At 51.8% G+C, this 20,924-nt stretch overlaps 1 protein-coding gene across 1 annotated transcript; it reads right to left on the reverse strand.

Annotated features, from left to right (window-relative positions):
- Positions 1-10,751: 10,751 nt before the first annotated feature.
- On the reverse strand, positions 10,752-13,049 carry LOC122384291 (skin secretory protein xP2-like). Its single transcript, XM_043371567.1, has 3 exons — positions 12,684-13,049; positions 12,218-12,506; positions 10,752-11,647 (listed from the first exon to the last, which is right to left on the reverse strand). Exons 1-3 carry the CDS (start codon positions 13,047-13,049, stop codon positions 10,752-10,754), a joined length of 1,551 nt encoding a protein of 516 aa, XP_043227502.1.
- Positions 13,050-20,924: the final 7,875 nt, after the last annotated feature.

The following is a 20,924-nucleotide window of genomic DNA, read 5'->3' on the forward strand; positions in this document are numbered from 1 at the left end:
TGCTCTGACAAGTGCGCCAAAACTGCAATATAATTTCAGAATCATGACATCACCACCTGATCCATATGCAACGGGCAGGGTGCAGCTAATGGCTAGCCGTCAGTGGTCATGTCATCGGTGGTCACTCAAAAGGTCATGCTAGGTCATGGAAGGTCACCAGCCGTTATTTGATCACACTTTCTGATGGATTTTACTTACCAAGAGCTTCAAGGGAAAAACGAGCGCATGCCGCATGCACCGTTGAAAAAATTGAGTGAAAGGGTCTCAGGTCCGGCGACCTCTGCAGGTGAAGTGCCCCAGGGTAGGATTCCGGTCCTTGTTGATTAACTTCGTCAAAAATTGCGGTACATAGAGCTGTGATGTCGGCACCATTGTGTTCGTCATGATCGAGCTGTCACGACCTGCATCGTTCTCATATTCACCCTCCAATCGTAACAACTACAGCAGGGATTGGCAAATGGCGTGGCACCCCTTTGGGAGGTAATGAAGGTCTCTTGAAACCTCATCCCTCATCTCTTTAGCATCAGTGGCTCTCCTTATGGAACAGGTTTCTTGACTGGTCTGTTTCACCCCAGAATTCAAAGACTAGTCAAGGTAAAACCGAGCGCACCACAGTGAGCACAATTTGATAAGCTGGTGTATCTCAATTTCATGTAGAACCTTTCACGTATCACGTACCTAAAACCCTTTCGTGCACTCATGCAAAAGCAACTGCCATGTTTCAACAGCTGGTAATGGCATTTTCACAGCCGCTGACGTAAGAAGGGGAGGGAAGGGGGCTTGATTAGACCCCCAGCCGTTCGGCCGCCGACCGAACTTAGTTTTGCAGAAAAAAAAAACGTGTGCTATCGAACCCCTTGACGAGAGGGTGCCGATGCTACCCAATTATAAGATCTTGGGCTACGGCGTGCTTTTTTGGTCCTGCCTGTGATCTATCCGAACACTTCTGCCCACAAGTGCTGGGTTAAATGGCATATATTTCAAATGGTTCCTGTGGTAGAGCTGCCATGCTTGAATTTGACTAATTAGGAATGGAAAATATCCATATAGTAACGGAAATCTATGGAATTTCAGTAAACTTGGTTTTGTCGGCAATGTGGTCTGGCAGTGGGGTGGGGGAGGTAATAAACCCTGTCTGGCGCCCCAAAAAGGGGGGGCACGATCCCCGAGGCCCTGCCGATCACCTTATGACTACAGGCATCACAGCTCCACACCTTTTGCAGATGGCCAGGACCCCCTGCGATACATCCCAACAGCAATCTTTATTCAGAACCTGTCTTGATTAACCAACGATGCATTAAATGCGACGGATAACTCTACAATGCATTATTATCAACTATTGAACGGACCTCGCCGATAGGGGGGTACTGTACCCCCCTAACTTTCGATAGCGGGGGACCTGTCCCCCCCGTCCCCCCCGGTGGCGCCGCCCATGGACCGGGCGCAGATTGGGCACTCTCCCCAACATGTCCCTTTAAACTCAATAACATATTAAAGCAATTGGACTAGTGTGTGCAGAAATGTATTGACACTGACGGCATGTGAATCAACTGATCACGGCACTCAACAAGTTGCTACAATATTATATATTCGAGCGAATGACAGAAATTATACAATCATAAAATGCTAGACGTTTCGGCCACAGGGCGCCTTCGTCAGTGGATGCATGAATATGAATGAATGTAAAGCTACATATGATAATCAGAGCATTATTATGCATATGATAATCATGATAAACATCATGATTATCATATGTAACTTTATATTCATTCATATTCATATATCCACGGACATTGGCACCCTACGGCCGAAACGTCTGGTATTTTAGGATTGCATAATTGTTGTCATTCGCTCGAATAAAGGTATACAATCATGTCTGATAATTCACAAAAGTTGCCAAAAGCTTGACTGAGCTTGCGCTATAAGGCAGGTCGTACCTACACTCTACAATTGGCGTCAGCAGAGTGGATTGACCGATTGTGGCCCGGCTATCCAGGTCTGCAGTTATCCTGATCTCGACCCAGCGGAGTGGGCGGCAAGCGACAATGCGTGGGCAATGCATCGAGAAAAGCCGCGCTCCCGTTTTGCTGGCACTGTCCTTGGCGTTATCACGGTCGATAACGAGTGCCAGAGCTGCAATAACCCCAGCACCTCACCAGCGATACTGAGAACGGGGAGCCATGAAACTTTTAGTGAATCTGTGTTATATAACCCGCCAGACAACTGGTGTCAGCGGTAATTGTCTTTCTGTACTGCTGTTACGTAAGCAGTAAGTAAAAAGCTTGCCATTTGGAACGATGGCAAAACAGTTGCAATTTTTACCAAGAAGTACGTGCCACTACTCTATCGCGTAGGCAAGTGGTGACTGGATTGCGTTATTAAGCACCAGTCGGCAGGGCCTCTTCAACATGTTAACTGGGGGGCCGCGGCCCCTGCAGTGATGCCATGCCCCCCCCCCCCCAGTGGAGCTGAAATCGCGTCACTGGGGGGGGGGGGACACGCAGTTAAACCAATCATATAGAAAAATGATGAACTTCCACTGAAAGCTAACCAAACAAACAATCCACAATTTCTTTACGATCACCCACCTTCATTAAGACTTATTTTAGTTTTCTTGCACCGTTGGGTTGGGCTCTTTTGGTCTACTGAGAACATTTCAGATCCGCCTAAGACGAGCGAATAGAGGCCAGGCTTTGAACCTATAATCGAACACCAACTGAGTGAAATCGGAGGTTTGTATTTTCGAAGTTTTTTTTTTTTTTTAACCGTCTGGTATGGCAGTGCGAGAAGCTACAAACTAATCTAAAAGCATGGGTCAGGCACTGGCGGATAAAGAACGGCGACGCTGCGAGGTGTGCACAGCATACCCCCCCCCCCCCAAAAAAAAAACCTCCAACTTCCATAAACTCATCGGATTTGGATTCCTTACGCACTGCTGTGTAGTTAAAAAAAACTTTCTAATAAAGGTTAAGTTTTCGTTTAATTCTTGAGAAACCGCAAAATTTCGTCGATTTCGGGCGCTGCGGGCGTATTTGCCCCAAATGACCCTCCTCCTGGATCCGCCAGCGGGGTCGGGTCGCCCACCAGTTTTCTATTTTTTAGGTTTTCAAAAAAATCATGGTATCAGGACTGCAGACGAAAATTACGTTGCCTAAATCCCATGAGAAAACAGGATTTGGGGGTACCCTAGGTTTGACTCCTGGAGCTTCTGGCCCTCCCTCTCCAAGTTGAAATTCCTTAGAGAAGGCCCTGCGGCAGTCGGTGATCAATCTCCCATGAAATGCCTATATAGAACCCATAAGTGTTTACCTAGAACCTTCGTATATTGGTAAACTGGTAGGTAAACATGACGCACTGAATCGGAAAATTGCATCCAAGAGTTATACCCAGAGGTTAGCTCAGGTGCGGTCTTGAAAGGTATGGGGTATTTTTTTTTAAACAATAACTTAAGATACAGACATGCTAGAGCGATGGAAACATCTTGAAAGTGTTCAGCTCAACTATACAGATTGCCTGATGTGCTACATGACCTTTTTCCGGTGAGGTCATGATTTTGACCTGAGGTCAAATTTTGAAATTGACTTTCATGTTAATTTATAGTTCATTCGACCCTCTCAATGAGAGAAACTCGGCACCGGTAAGATCGGCCGAAAGGCCTATCGAATGCGCTTTTCGGTGCAGCGTTATTGCCAAGTTATAGCTCTATAGTCTTCTCCGAGTTATGCGCCGATTTGTGAGAAAAATATCAAAATTGATAAAAGTTTCGTCATATTTTTACCTTCGCGCCCTCAGCATCGCCCTAATCGAAGAATGACCTTGATGATTCTGAAAGATCTTACATCGTTTAACCCACGCATAACTGGGGTATTTTCCATAACGCGAGTGACTGAGGGGGAGGCTCTCCAGAGCCCCCCCCCCCCCCCTCCTATCGCCGAAACTACTGGGCCGATCGTCAAAATTCAAACGGCGTCTGATAGCCCTGGAAAAACTGTCGACCGAAACCTACTTTCATTGACCTCGAGGTCACCGATGACGTCACAGGTCAGGTCAAAGTAATAACCCTCGCCGGACCTATTGGTTTTCTACATACGCGCCGGCCGAGGGGGGGGGGCGGGTACGACCCCCCCCTCGCCGTTTCGCCCCTGGTGGAGCTAGCGCGTCGCAGAAAAAACGAGCGTGTGCGCCGTTACGAGAAGCAGAGATTGGTACCCGATTTTAAGGTCCTAGGTCAACCGGTGACCTCTGAGGTCAGGTCAAGTGCCCCAAGGTACGGTTCAGTTTTTGGTGAATAACTTCGCAAAAAACGGCCGCAGAGCGCCGATTTTGGCAGCATCGTGTTCGCCTCGCTCAGGCGCGTCGAATGATATACTTTTTGTCCGGGTCAGGTCAACTTGGGGTGTTCACCTCAGGTCAAGGTCAGGTCAGCACCCCCAGGTCACGAAGTTGGTCGAAAGAGGTCATGTCGCATATCATTCGATTCGGCAGGCCTTCCTGAGTCCATTGGTGCCTTCCCCGACTCGCTAGCTCAATTTGATCAAGAGTTATTGACGAAAAACTAATTTGACCTTGATGACGTCATAAATGACGTCACGCAAGGTCAACATTGCAAAAGTGACGCATCTAACCTTGCAAGGAGTGCATCAAATCACGATTCTGTGTGCTTGAGATAGTTGGAGATCGTTCCCGGCGCCAGAATAGCAGTTTTCATTTTTCCCCATTGACTTATAATGGTGAGGTCACGAAAATGACCTGACCTCATATGACCTTTAGGAAAAATCCGAGATATACAAGTTGTGGGACTCATAATGGATACTAGATCCTGCAAGTTTCATTTCCCTGTGACATCTCCTCTGGCAGTGAGGGCGTTGCGAAGTTGCGACATCTGAAGACCGTGCAGAGGTTCACTTATGACGTCATAGGTCAGTGACCTGACCTGACCCAAAAATGCGGTTGGTGTCAAAAGATGCGGCTTGGATCAAAGGTCAGGTATGCCAAGTTTCAGCTCTCTATCGCCAGCGTGTTCGGAGCTATCGCGAAAAAACCCTATGGGGGGGGCGGCACCCGCCCCCCCCCCTCGGCCGGCGAGGGATAATTATCGGCATTTTTGCTTGTTACAATTTAGGCTCTGGCCGCCGGCTGACAAGTCCGATCAGGCTCATTTTTGGTTTAAGCACTCCTCGATATATGCCTCAGATACCCTGAGGGTACCGAACTCTTACTTCAAATTTCTCAGGTCAAGGTCAGGTCATCCTAGGTCACGAAAATTGTATATCATGTTACATATATCGGTCACGTGACGCATGTTTTATGGTCCATTTTCACGTTGATTTCGAAAATAATGTCGTCTGTGTCATTTGAGGTTATTTTCAGCTGAATTTACCGTAGGTCAGGTCAATTTCAGGTCAGAAAAGGTCAAATTTAGAAAATGATTTTTTTTAGCAAAAAGCTGCCTATCGGATGCAGTTTGAGATCAGGAACACGATGGCGCCATTTATATTGCTGTACAATGTCAAAACGTACTGAAAATTGGTTTTGAAAAGTATGTAATTGTAAAATTTTGACGATAATGCAAATAACAGGGGCGCCGCCACGGATTTTTGACTGGGGGGGACGGACTGACCGACTGAAAACCCAAAAGAAGGCATTCTTACCGTGCCTTTTCGGGACGATGCATTTAATGTTTAAGGAAATATGCAACTTTTAACATGGGGTTTTGAACTGCATTGCAATCGCTCTTTTTGACTTGTGTATGAATCGGCGACGCGAAGCGCCCCGAAAATTGGCAAATAACATTTGGCAAAACTGCTCCAAAATACAAATTTTGTAGCCCTTAGCCCGTGTACCAAGCTTGATACCAGAAAACCTAAGGTCAGGTCACCAAGTCAAGTAGTCAAGTCGCCCCTCAAAGTCTTGCGGTCCCGTCAAGTCAACCGTAGGTAGGTATATAGCTAAAAGCTTATTTTTTAGAAGCTGAAAACTTAGTGTATTGTGACTGCTGAACTGTAGGGTCGGGGCCAGAGTCAGACGGAGTTGAGAGTTCTGGCCAGAATCGGATTTGGAGTCTTCGAAATTGTTCGTATTTTGACTCCGAGGTCGGACTGGGTTAAAGTCATGCTCTTGGCTCGTTAGTCGAAATATATTAAGCCCGTTTTCGGCCAGTCGTGTTATACGACACACGTCGATGACGATATCAAAAGTCGGCAGTTCCGCGATGACAGGTCGGATAAGAGCTAGAGATTTTCTTGCCCGATGTGGCAGGGGTCAGACCAATGGATGTAGGCCCATACTCCATAAGTCCATGGGATATAACCCATTGTGCACACTGTGTATTTAAAACTCCTGGGCCCTCTCAGATTAGGCTCCGTTTCATCTTTTTGTCCATGTACTTGTCAAACGCTTATCGCCTAGGTACGCGACTAAGATCTATGCCACAAATTCTCTGCTGCACCGGTGCTCGTCATGACGGCTGTCGCTGTCATATTCAGGTGTAGTTGTTTGTCAGTGTATAGGAACTTTTGGTGTCATGGAGTTTCCTATTATGCCTTTGAAAAAAGCACTACCTAACCCTCGACCTGGCAAGGGGGTCGATGCAACCCCCCTCCCTGAGGCTTTTTTTGCGATGTGCGCCGAACCGGATCGTGCTGAAATTTTCCATAGCCTATGGGGCATCTTTTGCGCAACTTTTGGTAAATAAAATATTCTCGGGTCATGCCAGGTCACCGAGCTGTGACGTCATAATAGTCACATGATCCGACCGACCGTTTTTGACAAAATCGTACATAGGTACACCATAACTGGACGGGATCTCTTCGACAAGAACGAAACTATTCCGTGTGATTTATGTCAGACTTTGACCGGACATGAATCTTTACTTTGTATATTGACCTTTTTAAGGTCAACCAAGATCAATGAGCTGTTGACCTCGCATGTTCGGGGTTTCTTGAGCTCCTGCATCCGAATCTGTGGTTCAATTGTTACATAAACGCCTTCAAAACTGTTCCTCAACCTTTCCTAGGTCAACCCAGGTCAAGCTCTCGATATTCGCGACCGTCCTCGCCGGTGGCGGGTGTGACCTCCGGTGTTCCCGGAGAACACAATACGTCACGCCAGTAATGACTGAAATGCAGTAAACTATACACCATTTTGCTGCCAATTCGTTGAGGAACACGGTCGTGAAAGTTTCATGTCGCTATCTTTCATAAATTCGCCAATATTCGCTAAGTAATTTGGAAAACTATACCTTTTCGAAATTTCACCTTTGACCTGCCATTACTGGGTCAACTATTAACCTTAGGGTCAAGAAATATACCATCAATCACTAGTACTCGTTGAGAGCAATCGACTGGTCTTTGTTGCGAAGCGCAGACGCTGATTTTTGAAACGCCCGGGGGGCGAGGCGCATCGACCTCCCGTGCCAGGTCGCGTTAGGAGAAATGCCCTGCCAGGGCGAGGGTTAATAAGAAACATTAGACAGAAAGCATTAAGCAAAACTGGAGGCGATAAGCCCTCGGTTCCATGAAGTGGGAGAGGAAATCCCTCCGCCCCCTCTCCTGTCGCGCCACCCTTGCTTACCAGTCTCTGATAGGTCCGGATTTCCTAAGCTGATCAAATACAAAAACATTTATATTCTTGAGGTTTTATTTGTGTATGGTCGAAGTGACCAGCATCAGCATCCATTTGAAGAATGTCTATTGTCTATTTCTGTTTTCGTTACTCCATTGCGAATGACCGTTACAAATAGAAGGAAGGTCTTTTTTAACATTCGTGGATGTTTTATTTGGAGAGGACCCCTCCAGATTCCTCAACTATGGAAGAACTCGTCCCCCTCCCCCCGCTTTTGACGCCCATGCTACCGCCTACCGGTATTTTTGCGATACCTACTTAACATTTTTGACTTGACAAAAGCGAAAGAAATTCGAATGATTTTGAAGTTTGAACATTCAAGTTTCTAGAAGGATAACAATGAGTGTTTGAGGGGACGTCCCCCTTCCAATCCGAGAGTGGGGGGACGCGTCCCCCCGTCCCCCCCGGTGGCGGCGCCCATGGCAAATAACCTGGCTATTTTTGAAGATGTCGAGGTAAAATTTGATAGAGAAGTTCATCAGTGTGAGTTCTATTACATATATTCCGGTTTATATATATATATTTTTTAATCCAAAAAATATATTTTTGTAATTGTGAAAATAGGTATATTTTCAAAATTCTCAAAATTTTGAAAATTCGAGATAGCAGTTTGACAGTTACGTATATTTGTAGCCCCACTGATACAAAGAAATTGGATCTAGCTTTAAAACTAAGCTCTTGAGAGCGTTTGCCGTAATTCAATAATTTGTATCAAAATCGGCCGACATGACGTCACTCTGACGTCATTTCCGCGTCATTTCTGGCCAAACTTTGGTAGCTAGAAAGTTGAAATTTCAACAAAATGTGTCAAATTGGTGCAGCTGAGAGTACTGCAAGTTTCGTGTTGATCCGTGAAATGGTTTAGAAGATATTGCCGAAAAACGGGAGGGGGTCATGCGCGGGTTACCTTCTCAGAGTGATCTTTCCATTCCCTCCCCATCCGAGCTTAAAACATCGATTTTTTGCTTCAATTGTGTTCTCAGACAGCTTGTTCCCTGTCTCAGTCACTCGTGCCGCGAAGGCTTTTTTCGATCCCAATTGATCCTGAACCTTTGCCCGTGACTGAACGACACGAGCACTCACTTCTGTAGTTCACCTTGTCGAAGCCTTTTCAGGGGCGGAGTTTCCTTCTCAATTGATGGAGCGGCTGCCCTACCGACTTGCCATTTTGCCCCACCAATAAACGTTTTGCTCCACCAACTTAAGCTGATTTGTATGGCTTTGTTTCTTAGCAAACCAATCTTTTTCGCATTGAGGAACTTAGAAATCTCTTTTGAAATGGACGTTTATCTCTGTAATAAAAATAATTGATTCAGTGTTGCACTTTATTTAACCTAGCAATTGGAATTGTAGGCTTGACGACTATTTGCCCCACTAACTTCCCTGTAAAATCTCCACCCATGAGCCTTTTAACCCGTGCCGGGCCGGTGATCTGAGATTCCGCTCCGGGCCGGGGGTGTCTGAACACCCCCCCCCCCTTCTAACACGGCTCCTGGGCCACGTAGCGACACGCGGTATGCGGCAATCGAAAGAACGTCCATAACAAGGACCAAAACACTTCTGTCATTTTTTGGGTCAGGTCAAAGATCAGGTCACCAGAGGTCACCAAAGGTAAAATGTTTGTTATGTTTTGGTTCGTTTGAGTGAAAGAGCACACAATCAATGAGAAACGCGATTTATTATACTGCGATACGTTCAGGCCGAAAGAGTGTCCAAAAAGATAACAAGTATGGCGAGCGCCGCGCCTAGTCGCCCGCGCCAGCTCTGCCGCTCGGCGCGCACAGTCAGCTGGCGGCGGCAGAGGCGCTCACAGGCACAGAGCCGGGGCGGCCAGCGGTGGCGGCGGCAGGGGCGCGCGCAGGCGCGGCCAGCAGCCGTGCGGGGGTTGGACCATAATACAACACCTCCCCCCCAAGACGATCACATCGTCTTCACCCCAAGGCGCCACAGCAGGCCCTCCGGGGTCCGGGCGCACAAGGCCACCGCAGCGCGGTGCAGACGGCGGCGCCTGCGCTCTCTTCCGCGGCGTCTCGGGCGCTTCTTGCAGCGGACGCGCCCCCCGTCGCACGGGGAGGTCCGCGGCAGGCGTCGCTCCGGTGTCGGTGGCGGCCACGGGTCGCGGTCACCGGCGGCTCTGGTCACCCTTAGACTCGGGTCCACGAGCGGCGGCAGACGCGCGTCGCACTCCGTATCCCGCTCAGCGAGCATAGCTGCGACGGCAGCTGCGTGAAGCGGGTCCTCAGCGTCCTCCCACACCTCGTCATCGACGGTCGGGCCGGTGCCCGCCGGCGGCGGCGAGGTGTGGGAGGACGCTGAGGACCCGCTTCACGCAGCTGCCGTCGCAGCTATGCTCGCTGAGCGGGATACGGAGTGCGACGCGCGTCTGCCGCCGCTCGTGGACCCGAGTCTAAGGGTGACCAGAGCCGCCGGTGACCGCGACCCGTGGCCGCCACCGACACCGGAGCGACGCCTGCCGCGGACCTCCCCGTGCGACGGGGGGCGCGTCCGCTGCAAGAAGCGCCCGAGACGCCGCGGAAGAGAGCGCAGGCGCCGCCGTCTGCACCGCGCTGCGGTGGCCTTGTGCGCCCGGACCCCGGAGGGCCTGCTGTGGCGCCTTGGGGTGAAGACGATGTGATCGTCTTGGGGGGGAGGTGTTGTATTATGGTCCAACCCCCGCACGGCTGCTGGCCGCGCCTGCGCGCGCCCCTGCCGCCGCCACCGCTGGCCGCCCCGGCTCTGTGCCTGTGAGCGCCTCTGCCGCCGCCAGCTGACTGTGCGCGCCGAGCGGCAGAGCTGGCGCGGGCGACTAGGCGCGGCGCTCGCCATACTTGTTATCTTTTTGGACACTCTTTCGGCCTGAACGTATCGCAGTATAATAAATCGCGTTTCTCATTGATTGTGTGCTCTTTCACTCAAACGAACCAAAACATAACAAGTATGGCGAGCGCCGCGCCTAGTCGCCCGCGCCAGCTCTGCCGCTCGGCGCGCACAGTCAGCTGGCGGCGGCAGAGGCGCTCACAGGCACAGAGCCGGGGCGGCCAGCGGTGGCGGCGGCAGGGGCGCGCGCAGGCGCGGCCAGCAGCCGTGCGGGGGTTGGACCATAATACAACACCTCCCCCCCAAGACGATCACATCGTCTTCACCCCAAGGCGCCACAGCAGGCCCTCCGGGGTCCGGGCGCACAAGGCCACCGCAGCGCGGTGCAGACGGCGGCGCCTGCGCTCTCTTCCGCGGCGTCTCGGGCGCTTCTTGCAGCGGACGCGCCCCCCGTCGCACGGGGAGGTCCGCGGCAGGCGTCGCTCCGGTGTCGGTGGCGGCCACGGGTCGCGGTCACCGGCGGCTCTGGTCACCCTTAGACTCGGGTCCACGAGCGGCGGCAGACGCGCGTCGCACTCCGTATCCCGCTCAGCGAGCATAGCTGCGACGGCAGCTGCGTGAAGCGGGTCCTCAGCGTCCTCCCACACCTCGTCATCGACGGTCGGGCCGAGCAGGTCATCCACCACCTCGACCGAGTGGAGGGTGGTGTCACCGAGGTTCGTGTCACCGCGCCGGTCGGACTTGCCACCGGCGGGCACGCATCCCTGCGGCGTACGGAGGAGCGCGGCGGCGTGAGCCGCTACCATTTGTTCGGACGGGTCTCCGTCCCCACTCCGTACTGGCAGGTCTCCCGCCAGCGGCGGCGAGGCTCCGTAGGCGTCAGTTAGCTCGGTAGGCTGCGCCGCATGACTACAGCCGGCTTGGCCGGTGCCCGCCGGCGGCGGCGACTCGGCGGTGCTGGCGGCTGGGCCTCCATCCGTGCTTCGAGTTGGCATGCCTCCCGCCGGCGGCGGCGAGGCTCCGTAGACGTCAGTAGTCTCACTCAGCTCGGTGGGCTGTGCCGCACAACAGTCGGCTTGGCTGGTGTCCCCCGGCAGCGGCGACACGGCGTAGCCGGCGGCTGTACCTCCGTCCCTGGTCCGCGTGGGTAGGCCTCCCGCCGGCGGCGGCGAGGCTCCGTAGGCGGCAGCCGGCCTGGTAGACTGCGCTGCAGTGCACCCAATCTGGCCAGTGTCCGCCGGCGGCGGTGACACGGCGGGGCCGGCAGCTCCACCTCGGCCCGTGCTCAGCGTTTGTAGGCCTCCCGCCGGCGGCGGCGAGGCTCCGTAAGCTACAGCCGCTGCATCCGGGCCTGCAGGCTGCACCGCAGTGGCCCCGGGTTGGCCCGTGTCCGCCGGCGGCGGCAACACGGCGTCACCAGCGGCTTCGTTTCCATGGCTGGTCCGCGTTGGAAGGCTTCCCGTCGGCGACGGCGAAGCTCCGTGGGCGTCAGCCGGCTCTGTAGGCTGCGCCGCGGTACATCCAGCTCGGTCCGTGTCCGCCTGCGGCGGTGACACGCCGGGGGCTGCCTCCATGGTCTGTGCTGGCCAGCCTCCCGCCGGCGGCGGGCAGGTTCCGCGCGCGCCAGCCGGCTCGGTGGGCTGCGCCGCGGTACGGCCGGCTCCTCGGCCCGTGTCTGCCGGCGGCAACGACACGGCGGCGCCGGTGGCTGCCGATGGGCCTCCCGCCGGCGGCGGCGAGGCTCCGTACCCTCGGTCCGTGCTCCAAGTTGGGATACCTCCCGCCGGCGGCGGCGAGGCTCCGTAGGCGTCAGCAGCGTCACTCAGCTCCGTGGGCTGCAGCGCAGTGTGCCCGGCTTGGCCCGTGTCCGCCGGCGGCGGTGACACGGCGGTGCCGGCGGCTACCGCTACTAGCGCCACCCCCGGAGAGTCTCGTACTCTCGTCACTGCAGATGGCGCCACCGCTGTGGTGCTGGCCCTCTGGTGGCACACCACCTCAAAATGTCCTGGTTCGCCACACGCACGACAGATGGCGCCAGCGGCGCGACACGTGTCTCCGCCGGCGTGCTGGCGACGGCCACAGGTAGGGCAGCGCTCAAGAAACTGACGATTGGTGGCGGCGGCGGCATGGGCGACACTCGGCCGACTGTGGTCCCTCTTGTAGGGCGACAGGTGGGCCACGAAATGTCCCTTGGTGCCGCAGAGGTCTTGGCACGTGACATGGGCACTCCACCTTTCCCCCACTGTCACGGCGTGTCTGAGCGTCGGCTCAGAGTCCTCCAGCCTGCTCACCGCTCCTGTCTCACTGTCGCGCACACTGCACTCGACACGGGCTTTGCACGTCGAGGCCGACTTCAGGTGCGGGGCCGGGGTCGCCGACGCCGGCAGGCAGACAGTCCGGCGGGCGGCGGCAGCTGGTCCAACGGATCCCTCAGCGCCTCGCTCAGCCCCCGACTCTGACACTCCGGCCGTCGTGCCCGTCCCGGTCCCCGCGGAGGGCTCTCTGTACAGCAGCCTCTCCAAACGCTCCAGGCGCTTGTCGGCCTCGGCGGCTCTCTCCGCCTGCCTCTCCAGCAGCGCCGTCAGTTCCTGAATCAAAATTTTCTTCATCGCGCTGTAAGCTGCTCAGTCACGTAATTACAAAACCGTCCGCGCCATGTTATGTTTTGGTTCGTTTGAGTGAAAGAGCACACAATCAATGAGAAACGCGATTTATTATACTGCGATACGTTCAGGCCGAAAGAGTGTCCAAAAAGATAACAAGTATGGCGAGCGCCGCGCCTAGTCGCCCGCGCCAGCTCTGCCGCTCGGCGCGCACAGTCAGCTGGCGGCGGCAGAGGCGCTCACAGGCACAGAGCCGGGGCGGCCAGCGGTGGCGGCGGCAGGGGCGCGCGCAGGCGCGGCCAGCAGCCGTGCGGGGGTTGGACCATAATACAACAATGTTGACTATTTCAAAATTTTGGAAACTGCCGACGACTATCTCGGGAACCGATAGAGCTACAGCGCCGCGGAAAAGCGTATTCGATAGCCCTTTTACAGACCTTTCTGAGCAGTGTTCTCAGATTTGACCTCAGGTCAACGGTTTAGCCTCCAGAGGGCAAAAACTCCAAAAATAGCCGTTTTTACGAAAAGCGTTTTTTCGGCAGGAACTTTTGACTCAAAAGAGCCATGGCATTACCTATTTTTGCCAGCATCGTGTTCCTCTCGTGGAGACCCGTTGAAAAGAACTATAATTTGACCTTGAAAGGTCAACTTGAAAATTTGACCTCAGGTTAATCTCATGACCTGCCCGGAAAAGGTCATGTTGCATATCAGTCGATCTGCAACGTCGAGCCGAACACGTCTAAGGTGTTTTCAGCGCTCTAGCGCGCCTCTATCAGAAGTTATTAGCGAAAAACTGCGCTCCGCGCCGCCACGTTTTTGATATATCTGCGAAAAACCGCAGGGGGAGGGGGGGGGGGTGTTCAAACACCCCCCCCCCCCCGGCCCAGCGCGGGCTAAGATTTTGAATGTCTCCTTTTACCTAATTACTTTGAATGTATCCAGCAGCCTTGCTACCTAAGGCTCCGGCGGTGGCTCGTCACCGTTGCTGTAGCCGCGTCCCTCGGTCAGCCAAGTGTCGGTCCTCCAGGCCGGGTCGTAGCGGGCGGCGCGGATGGTCTTGTTGCCGCAGCAGCCGCCGAGGCCGATCAACGTAATTTCCGGCATCGAGTACGGAGTCGTGGCAGTGTAGATCGGACTTGGGGCATCGTTGCGGTGCACGGTGACGGAGCCACTGTTGTAGTGCACAGTGAACGTGTTGAACTCCGTTTCGCTGGTAACTGGGCCGGTGTTCACGAATTCTATGTCTTCAGAAGTCACCGCACGGTATTTGAGCAAAAATCCGGTGTTATCTCGTGCGCCGCTGACGATATTTAATACCTGGCGAGGGTCGCCGCGCAGTCTGACCACACAGTCTGACCGCGCTTTGCAGTCGTACTTGACGGTGACGTTATTGGTGGCGTTGATCCGGCGGTATACATAGCTGTGATTGGGTATGGGCATGGCGACATCGGTGTCGACGCCAGTCTCCTCGAACAGCCACGAATCGGCAACACCAGAGTCCACCTTCATCCACGAGTCAGCAGCATTCTTCCCGCTGTGCACTGCGACGAAGTTGAGCGGCTGGGTAAGGATCGCGGAGCCTGTGACCAGCGTAGGGTTGCTGGCGGGACCGATGGCCATGTTCCCACCGCACCAGGAGATCTTCAGAGGGCTGTAGCTGTCGCTGTTCACCATACCGATCGTGTCGACTCCCATCGAAAGCTGGTGTCCGTTTCCATTACTGTCCTGGTAGGTGAGATTCGTGCTTTCGCTGGTAAACTTAAAGAGCAGCCGTGTCCCAGTGGCTTCAGGGTCATCACTCCATGAGGGTACGATGTTGACCGTTGCATTGCTACCGATCTTTACTGTGACATCTAAAGAGCAAGTACCCGGCTTCAGCTTTTTCCAGGTCCACGCGAACGAGTCTATCCTCCAGAGCTGCCAGCGGGGCAGCATCAGTCCAGGTCGCACCTCCCAGAACTCTGCCGACTCGGATTGCTGGCAGGTGCTGTTCAAGCACCGGTAAACGCCTGTAGGCTTCAGATGGACGCTGCAGTGCGCGTCCGCAGCGCAGAACTCGCCGGCCGCCTCCGCTGCGCACTCTGCCGCACAGTATCCGTCATGCACACAGCCGGGGTCGTCCCAGAACGGCGTTTGGGTCTCGGCGGTCAGGTTCCGACGCTCGTCGTACACGTCGTAGTAGTTGACGGCGGCGTCAGCGACCAGCGGCAGGCCATCGCAGGCGCGCTGACCGAGCAGCTGGCAGTTGATCTCATCGGAGATGGTGCCTGAGTTGAGCGCCACACAGCCAGCCAGTGCGCCGCACAGCACCAGACACTGTGTGACAGAGGCCGCCTGATGCTCCTCCAGAGGTTCTATCAACAGCTTGAGACCTGACCGACGCGCGCCGCTACCGTACCTGGTCTCAATGCTCGCGAAAGCCATCCCCAGCATGAGGAGAAGCAGGACCGGAATATTTCCACGAACCGCTGAAGACATGGCTGATGCGAGCGCCGAACTGGTCTCCCCAGGCCCTGTCGTCGGAGGACTATGCACGCATTACTGGACGGTAGTGGTTGGGGGTGTCAGTAGGCTAGCGTTGTGGGCGGAGCCACGCCCCAATGCCCGTAGCTGCCAACCAATGCCGGGGCTAGATCCGACTCCCTAGATACCGTCAACTGGCCAAATACTTGTCAGCGTGTAACACCATCTTATGGAAAACTACAAATATTGTTCACTAAAAGAAGCAAACCATCCATAGGCGGTGGAACGGGGGGGAAGGCACCGGGACACCGTGCCCCCTTGATTTTGACATTTTAACATTAGCCCTATGGGTGTTGCATGGAAAGAATAGGACCAAAAGTCGACAGTGCCCCCCCCCCCCTTTATAATTGAAGGTGTTCCGGCGCTACTGAAACCATCGCCGCCACTTGGTGATGGTGTTCTTTAAGAGTAACGAAATAAGGCGATGATTGCGGTTACTAGCCCTACTATATAGGAGCGCGCCGCAGTCACTAAACGTGTACGGACACATATGTTGTTTTAAAGTCATTTTTTCCCAGGAAATTAGCTATGTATAGTTACTTTTCGGATTATTATCTGGGATAATAATATCTAACTCACAAGTCCATATATTTCGGATGATGTTGCTCACCCTTGGTCACTGGACAAAATAAAAAAGAAACAATGGGGTTGGGAACTCGATTTTTTAAGAATGTCTAGAAATGATTAAACTATTTTCGCAGAATTTCTGGTGCATACAATTTCCTCATAAAGTCATTATGCTGAGAGAAATGGGGGAAGACAGATAGAAAACATGTTTTTTAACGTTCTTGAAAAAGACGCTCTTGATGCTGTTACGTCAGATGTCACCTTCTGCGGTTGACAAATAATGGCGCATCTGGCGCACCACCGATTACATGTTATTTCTATGTGCGAAAGAGGTTGTTTGTTTCACTCTGCCATTCGCGCTGTTTTTAGCTTTAAATTATGCTAAAGCATTCACGGATGAAAGGTTCAGTGTCAAAAATTGATGCGTCTGCCGTGTACTGTTCCCATTTAACATTGAGCGCGTGGTAAACATTTTGTGAACCTCGAATTTTCAAATGAAAAACATGATGAATCGGAAGATGCTGAAGGGCAAAAGCCTTTCCAATACGCATTTGGCCTAATTTACACATAAAATTTTAACATTTCTCTAATCTTATTAATAATTTTTGTGTTCTTTTTCATAAAAATAACTTAAGGCGTTGAGAACCGAGGTAATTTCTATCTACCGTGCCTTAACTTACCAGCAACAGCAATCTATCTACGCCCTACGGTGGCAAGGGAGACTTTGAAAGAAGCGTAAGATGGATTCTAAACAATTCTTTTGTGATATACTGAAGGGCAAAGTGCAGAGAAAAACGTACAAGTCCTGTTTTGTGCCAGGCTGTTGCAGTAGCACTTATGAAACTCCGAAAACGATCTTCGTTCATGTCCCGAACAACATTACCCTGAGGAGATGATCGTCTGCAATAGCAGGAAGAGCTGATGCAAGTACTTTGAAATCCACTATCAAGTCGGAGATATTGTTGTAATGATCACTGTGAGGTGAGATATTTTGTGCAAGGGCTGAGTGTAATGCCCAGGAGATGACCTCCATTCGCCCCCTGACCGGTCAGGGTTATAAAATTTGGGTGGATGGCGGTCCGTTTGGGGTTCAGATGTCAATTGTATTTTGTTATTGTCAAACAATACATGTTATGCTGGCAGCGAATGTGTGTAACGTCGGTTTTCGAAACAGAAGTTAGAACTGTAACGGCAGAGTGCTTGCTGGTATCATCGTAAGTATTGTAACAGTATTGTAAGCATTGTCAATATTGTAAGTATTGTGAGCATTGATGTATGGTAGATATCACCTCACATGATCTCGCCCTCAGATAACCCTCTCCGGTGTCCCTGTCAGTAAATGACACCTGGATCATTACAGATAAGATAATTTGTCATAATTCTTAAAGAATTGGGTGATTTTGACTCGTTTACTCGAGGTGCAGGTCGCATTTCATTATTTTTCCATAGGCTTGCAATGTAAAGGTCACGACTCTGACCTAACCTCAGGTCACAGATGAAAAATTCTGAGATATACAAACGACACATACTGCAGGTACTGTTTTGAAGACTTGATAAGAGGAAATAACTTCGTGAAAAACTCAAGCTCTGACGTGATTGCAAACTTTTCTGAGGTGGGGTCAACAAACCCGCTCTGGTTACCTGACCTGACCTGATCCGGCATTTTTTTTTCTGAGATGTGCGCAATGAGCATTTAGGAAAAGTCACCAAATATGAGCTGAATGTCTCGGGGCGTTTGACAATTGTACAAGAAAATCCTGAAAGGCCTCCCCGTCCGAAATAGGGTTAATGTGTATATGAAGAGTTGCAGATGCCAAACATACCCAGATCTAAGACTGCAGTTCCCAGCGCCGCTGCAACGTTTTTAAAACAAACATACATAGGACATACAAACATGTTTATTTGCATCTGTTTTGGATAATAGCAACTCATGGCGCCATCACCCGCGATAACTGTTAGGATTTGAGACATATTTTTATTTAGGCCATTAGTTTGGCTGTAATGTTTATTAATATTAGTTGGGCGGAGTTTGGTAGTTTTTTATTTAACTTGTGGTATGTTGTGCTGATTGCGGGTTGTTCAAACCTTTCAAATGTAAGGACCTTATTGAACTCAACCCTACCCCTATACTACCCTACATACGACTGGACGCTTTCCAAGCCCACAAGCATCACGACGCCGAGATGGAATGTAGCCGAGAAATCACCCTCGCCATCTGCTCTAGAGCTAATCGTGTGGGGCGGCGTGTGGGGCGCCGCTTAGCCTATGGGGGTGCACTTCTAGTGGATGGGGGACGGCGGTGCACCTGCACCCCTTTCATATGGAAAGTTACTTCCCTGATTACAGCTCCCCGTATTGCACCTAATCAGGGAACGGCCAGCAAACGAAGGAACTATTTCTGGATGACAGGCGAATAACCGCTCACGCAAGGAGCGGAGCTCCGCCCCGTCCAAAGTGGCCAACAAAGCAGAGACAGAGGCAGCATCACATCTTCCATCAAAGAACTGGTTTCTGGCTTGGAAGATGAGCTTCATCTTTGCATCCGAGTCGGTGCTGTCAGGAATCAGCTGGTCTAATGGAGTGAGACGACTAGCTATCGTATCAGAGCTGCCTGGTCCTCGTAGCATTTGCACCGATTCTTCTCGATCGGACTCTGAATTCTGTCCCTCCTGCGTATTACTTGAGATATTGCTATGTAGCTAAGTCTTTGGCACAGTTTCATTATCCATGCTTTGCAAACAGTGCCAAAACAACACAGTTAATTAATCACCAAGCTTCTTTGCAAGACGTTCCAATACATTTGAATCGCACGCGATTTGAGTGCAAAAATCAAGAGAAGTGCCAACTTGTAACCGTAAAATATTTTGAATATTGACCTAAAAAATGAGTAATTTCCAGATAAAATAACAGCGAAATCAGTTTTCGCTTGCCAATAAAACTCACAGATATTGAAGCTCCATTATTAAAGGAACATTTTAGTATATGTCATTCTTTATAAAACTTCTTAGCCACGCAATACCAGCGCAAAATAAAGAGACACTGAAAACACGACCAATCACTCCGATTTACCATAGGAAAATAAATGGAAAATGTATGTCTCAACTGCGCCAAATATACAGCAGGGCCAGGGGTGAAAAATTGTATCGTTTTGTCGTTGTCGACGACAACCGAGAAGACGACCTTATGGCGACCACGCGCAGCGCCTGAACTGATAAACTCCTTCCGCTTAGTGCGGTTAGAAGCGCACAATCCATCCGCCTCTGCCCACGCAGCCCAATCGCCTCTGCCCAAGCAAACCATTCTCTGTCCCTCCCCATCACATCGACTCGCAGTTCTCGAGTTCGTTACCTCCCGTACGCGGCGGCATCCCAGTGGAAAAATTTCCTGGTAGCTACAGACATATTCCAACTCCCCGTAGCTATTTAGTATATACTGCGTCGTTCGACCATCGTTCGGACGGCCGATCGGCGACCCTCATAAAGACGACCAATGGCATACCAAGTGGTCGCCGTGGTTGTCCGCTGGCAACACGTGTCTGGCAAATCTAGTACATTCCAGGACTCGGCCGGCCCCTGCCCGCACCCTTCAGCGCCGCCCCCGGCCGGCGGTCAGTTAGCGTCCCCTCCAATCCGCCGGGGCTCCTTTTGTGACGTCAAACCCACCCCGGTGGCGCCTGGGGGTAGGTCCGCGGCGGGACATCTTGAGTGGGACCGTGTCAGTGCCGGTAATGTTTTGATGAGGCCGAGGGGAGGGCACGCCATGGCCCACGAGGATATGGTGGCTCAGTACTTCCGAGGTCAAGGAAGTTGGAACTCGGAGCGTCGGACAATTGAGCCTGACGGCTAAGCGCCCTGCGCTATCAAAAAGGAGCGGAATTATAAATATTCGCACGCAGGGTCCGTGGCGTCTGCTCTGCACGACTGAGGTGTATCAACTTGACCACATTTTGTTCAAAGGTGAGTGGAAGTTGACCAGTTGCACCGTCGAAGGGTCACCGAAAGGGTTAAAAGGGCTATCTAATCTTTTCCGCGGCGCTGTATAGCTCTATATAATTGGTTCCCGAGTTGTGCGCCGTTGTTTGAAAAAAAAATATATATAAAGGCAACATATTTCATTTAATGACCTTTGGTGACCTGACCTTTGACGTAGCCTATAAATCAAATGTCATATTTTCGCCCTTATCTTGGACGTTCTTTCGAATGCCGTTAACGCTCGCGGGCCCGGGGGGCGTTTTTCGCCCCCCCCCCCTGGCGAATATTTGCGATAGCTCCCGAACGCTTAGGGATAGGAAAGCGAAACTTTCAGTACCTTTTCTCAAATCAATTTGACATTTTCTGAAGTAAAAAATTTGGGCATAGCCCCCTTGATGACGTCACATGGTCTATTTTTCTAGACCCCTGCACGGCAAACTTCGGCGTCACAGACGCAAACTTCAAATAGCTGCTAAAAATAGAGTTTTAGAGATAAAGACAAATAACGAGCACGGTTGTGTAGCGTTTGACCTAAAAAAAGGAAAAATGTTTTGGTGACCTGAGGTCAGAGGTCAGGTCAACGACCCCGAGATGTGGTTTTAGTTTTTCGCAAATAACTTCGATAAAAATGGTCCTAGAGCTTCGGCAGTGATACGATCGCATTCGTCTTGTCAAGCCGCGTCGAATGATATGTATTTTATTTGGAAAAGGTCAAGTTTTTTGTTGACCTCATGTGACCTCGAATGACCTTTGGTTGACATTGACACATGAAAGGTCGCCCATGATGGATCTGTACCCGCTGATCACGAATCTGGCATCT

This window comes from Amphibalanus amphitrite, unplaced genomic scaffold, assembly GCF_019059575.1.
Source record: "Amphibalanus amphitrite isolate SeventyFive unplaced genomic scaffold, NRLGWU_Aamphi_draft 000185F_arrow, whole genome shotgun sequence".
Lineage (NCBI taxonomy): Eukaryota > Metazoa > Arthropoda > Thecostraca > Balanomorpha > Balanidae > Amphibalanus > Amphibalanus amphitrite.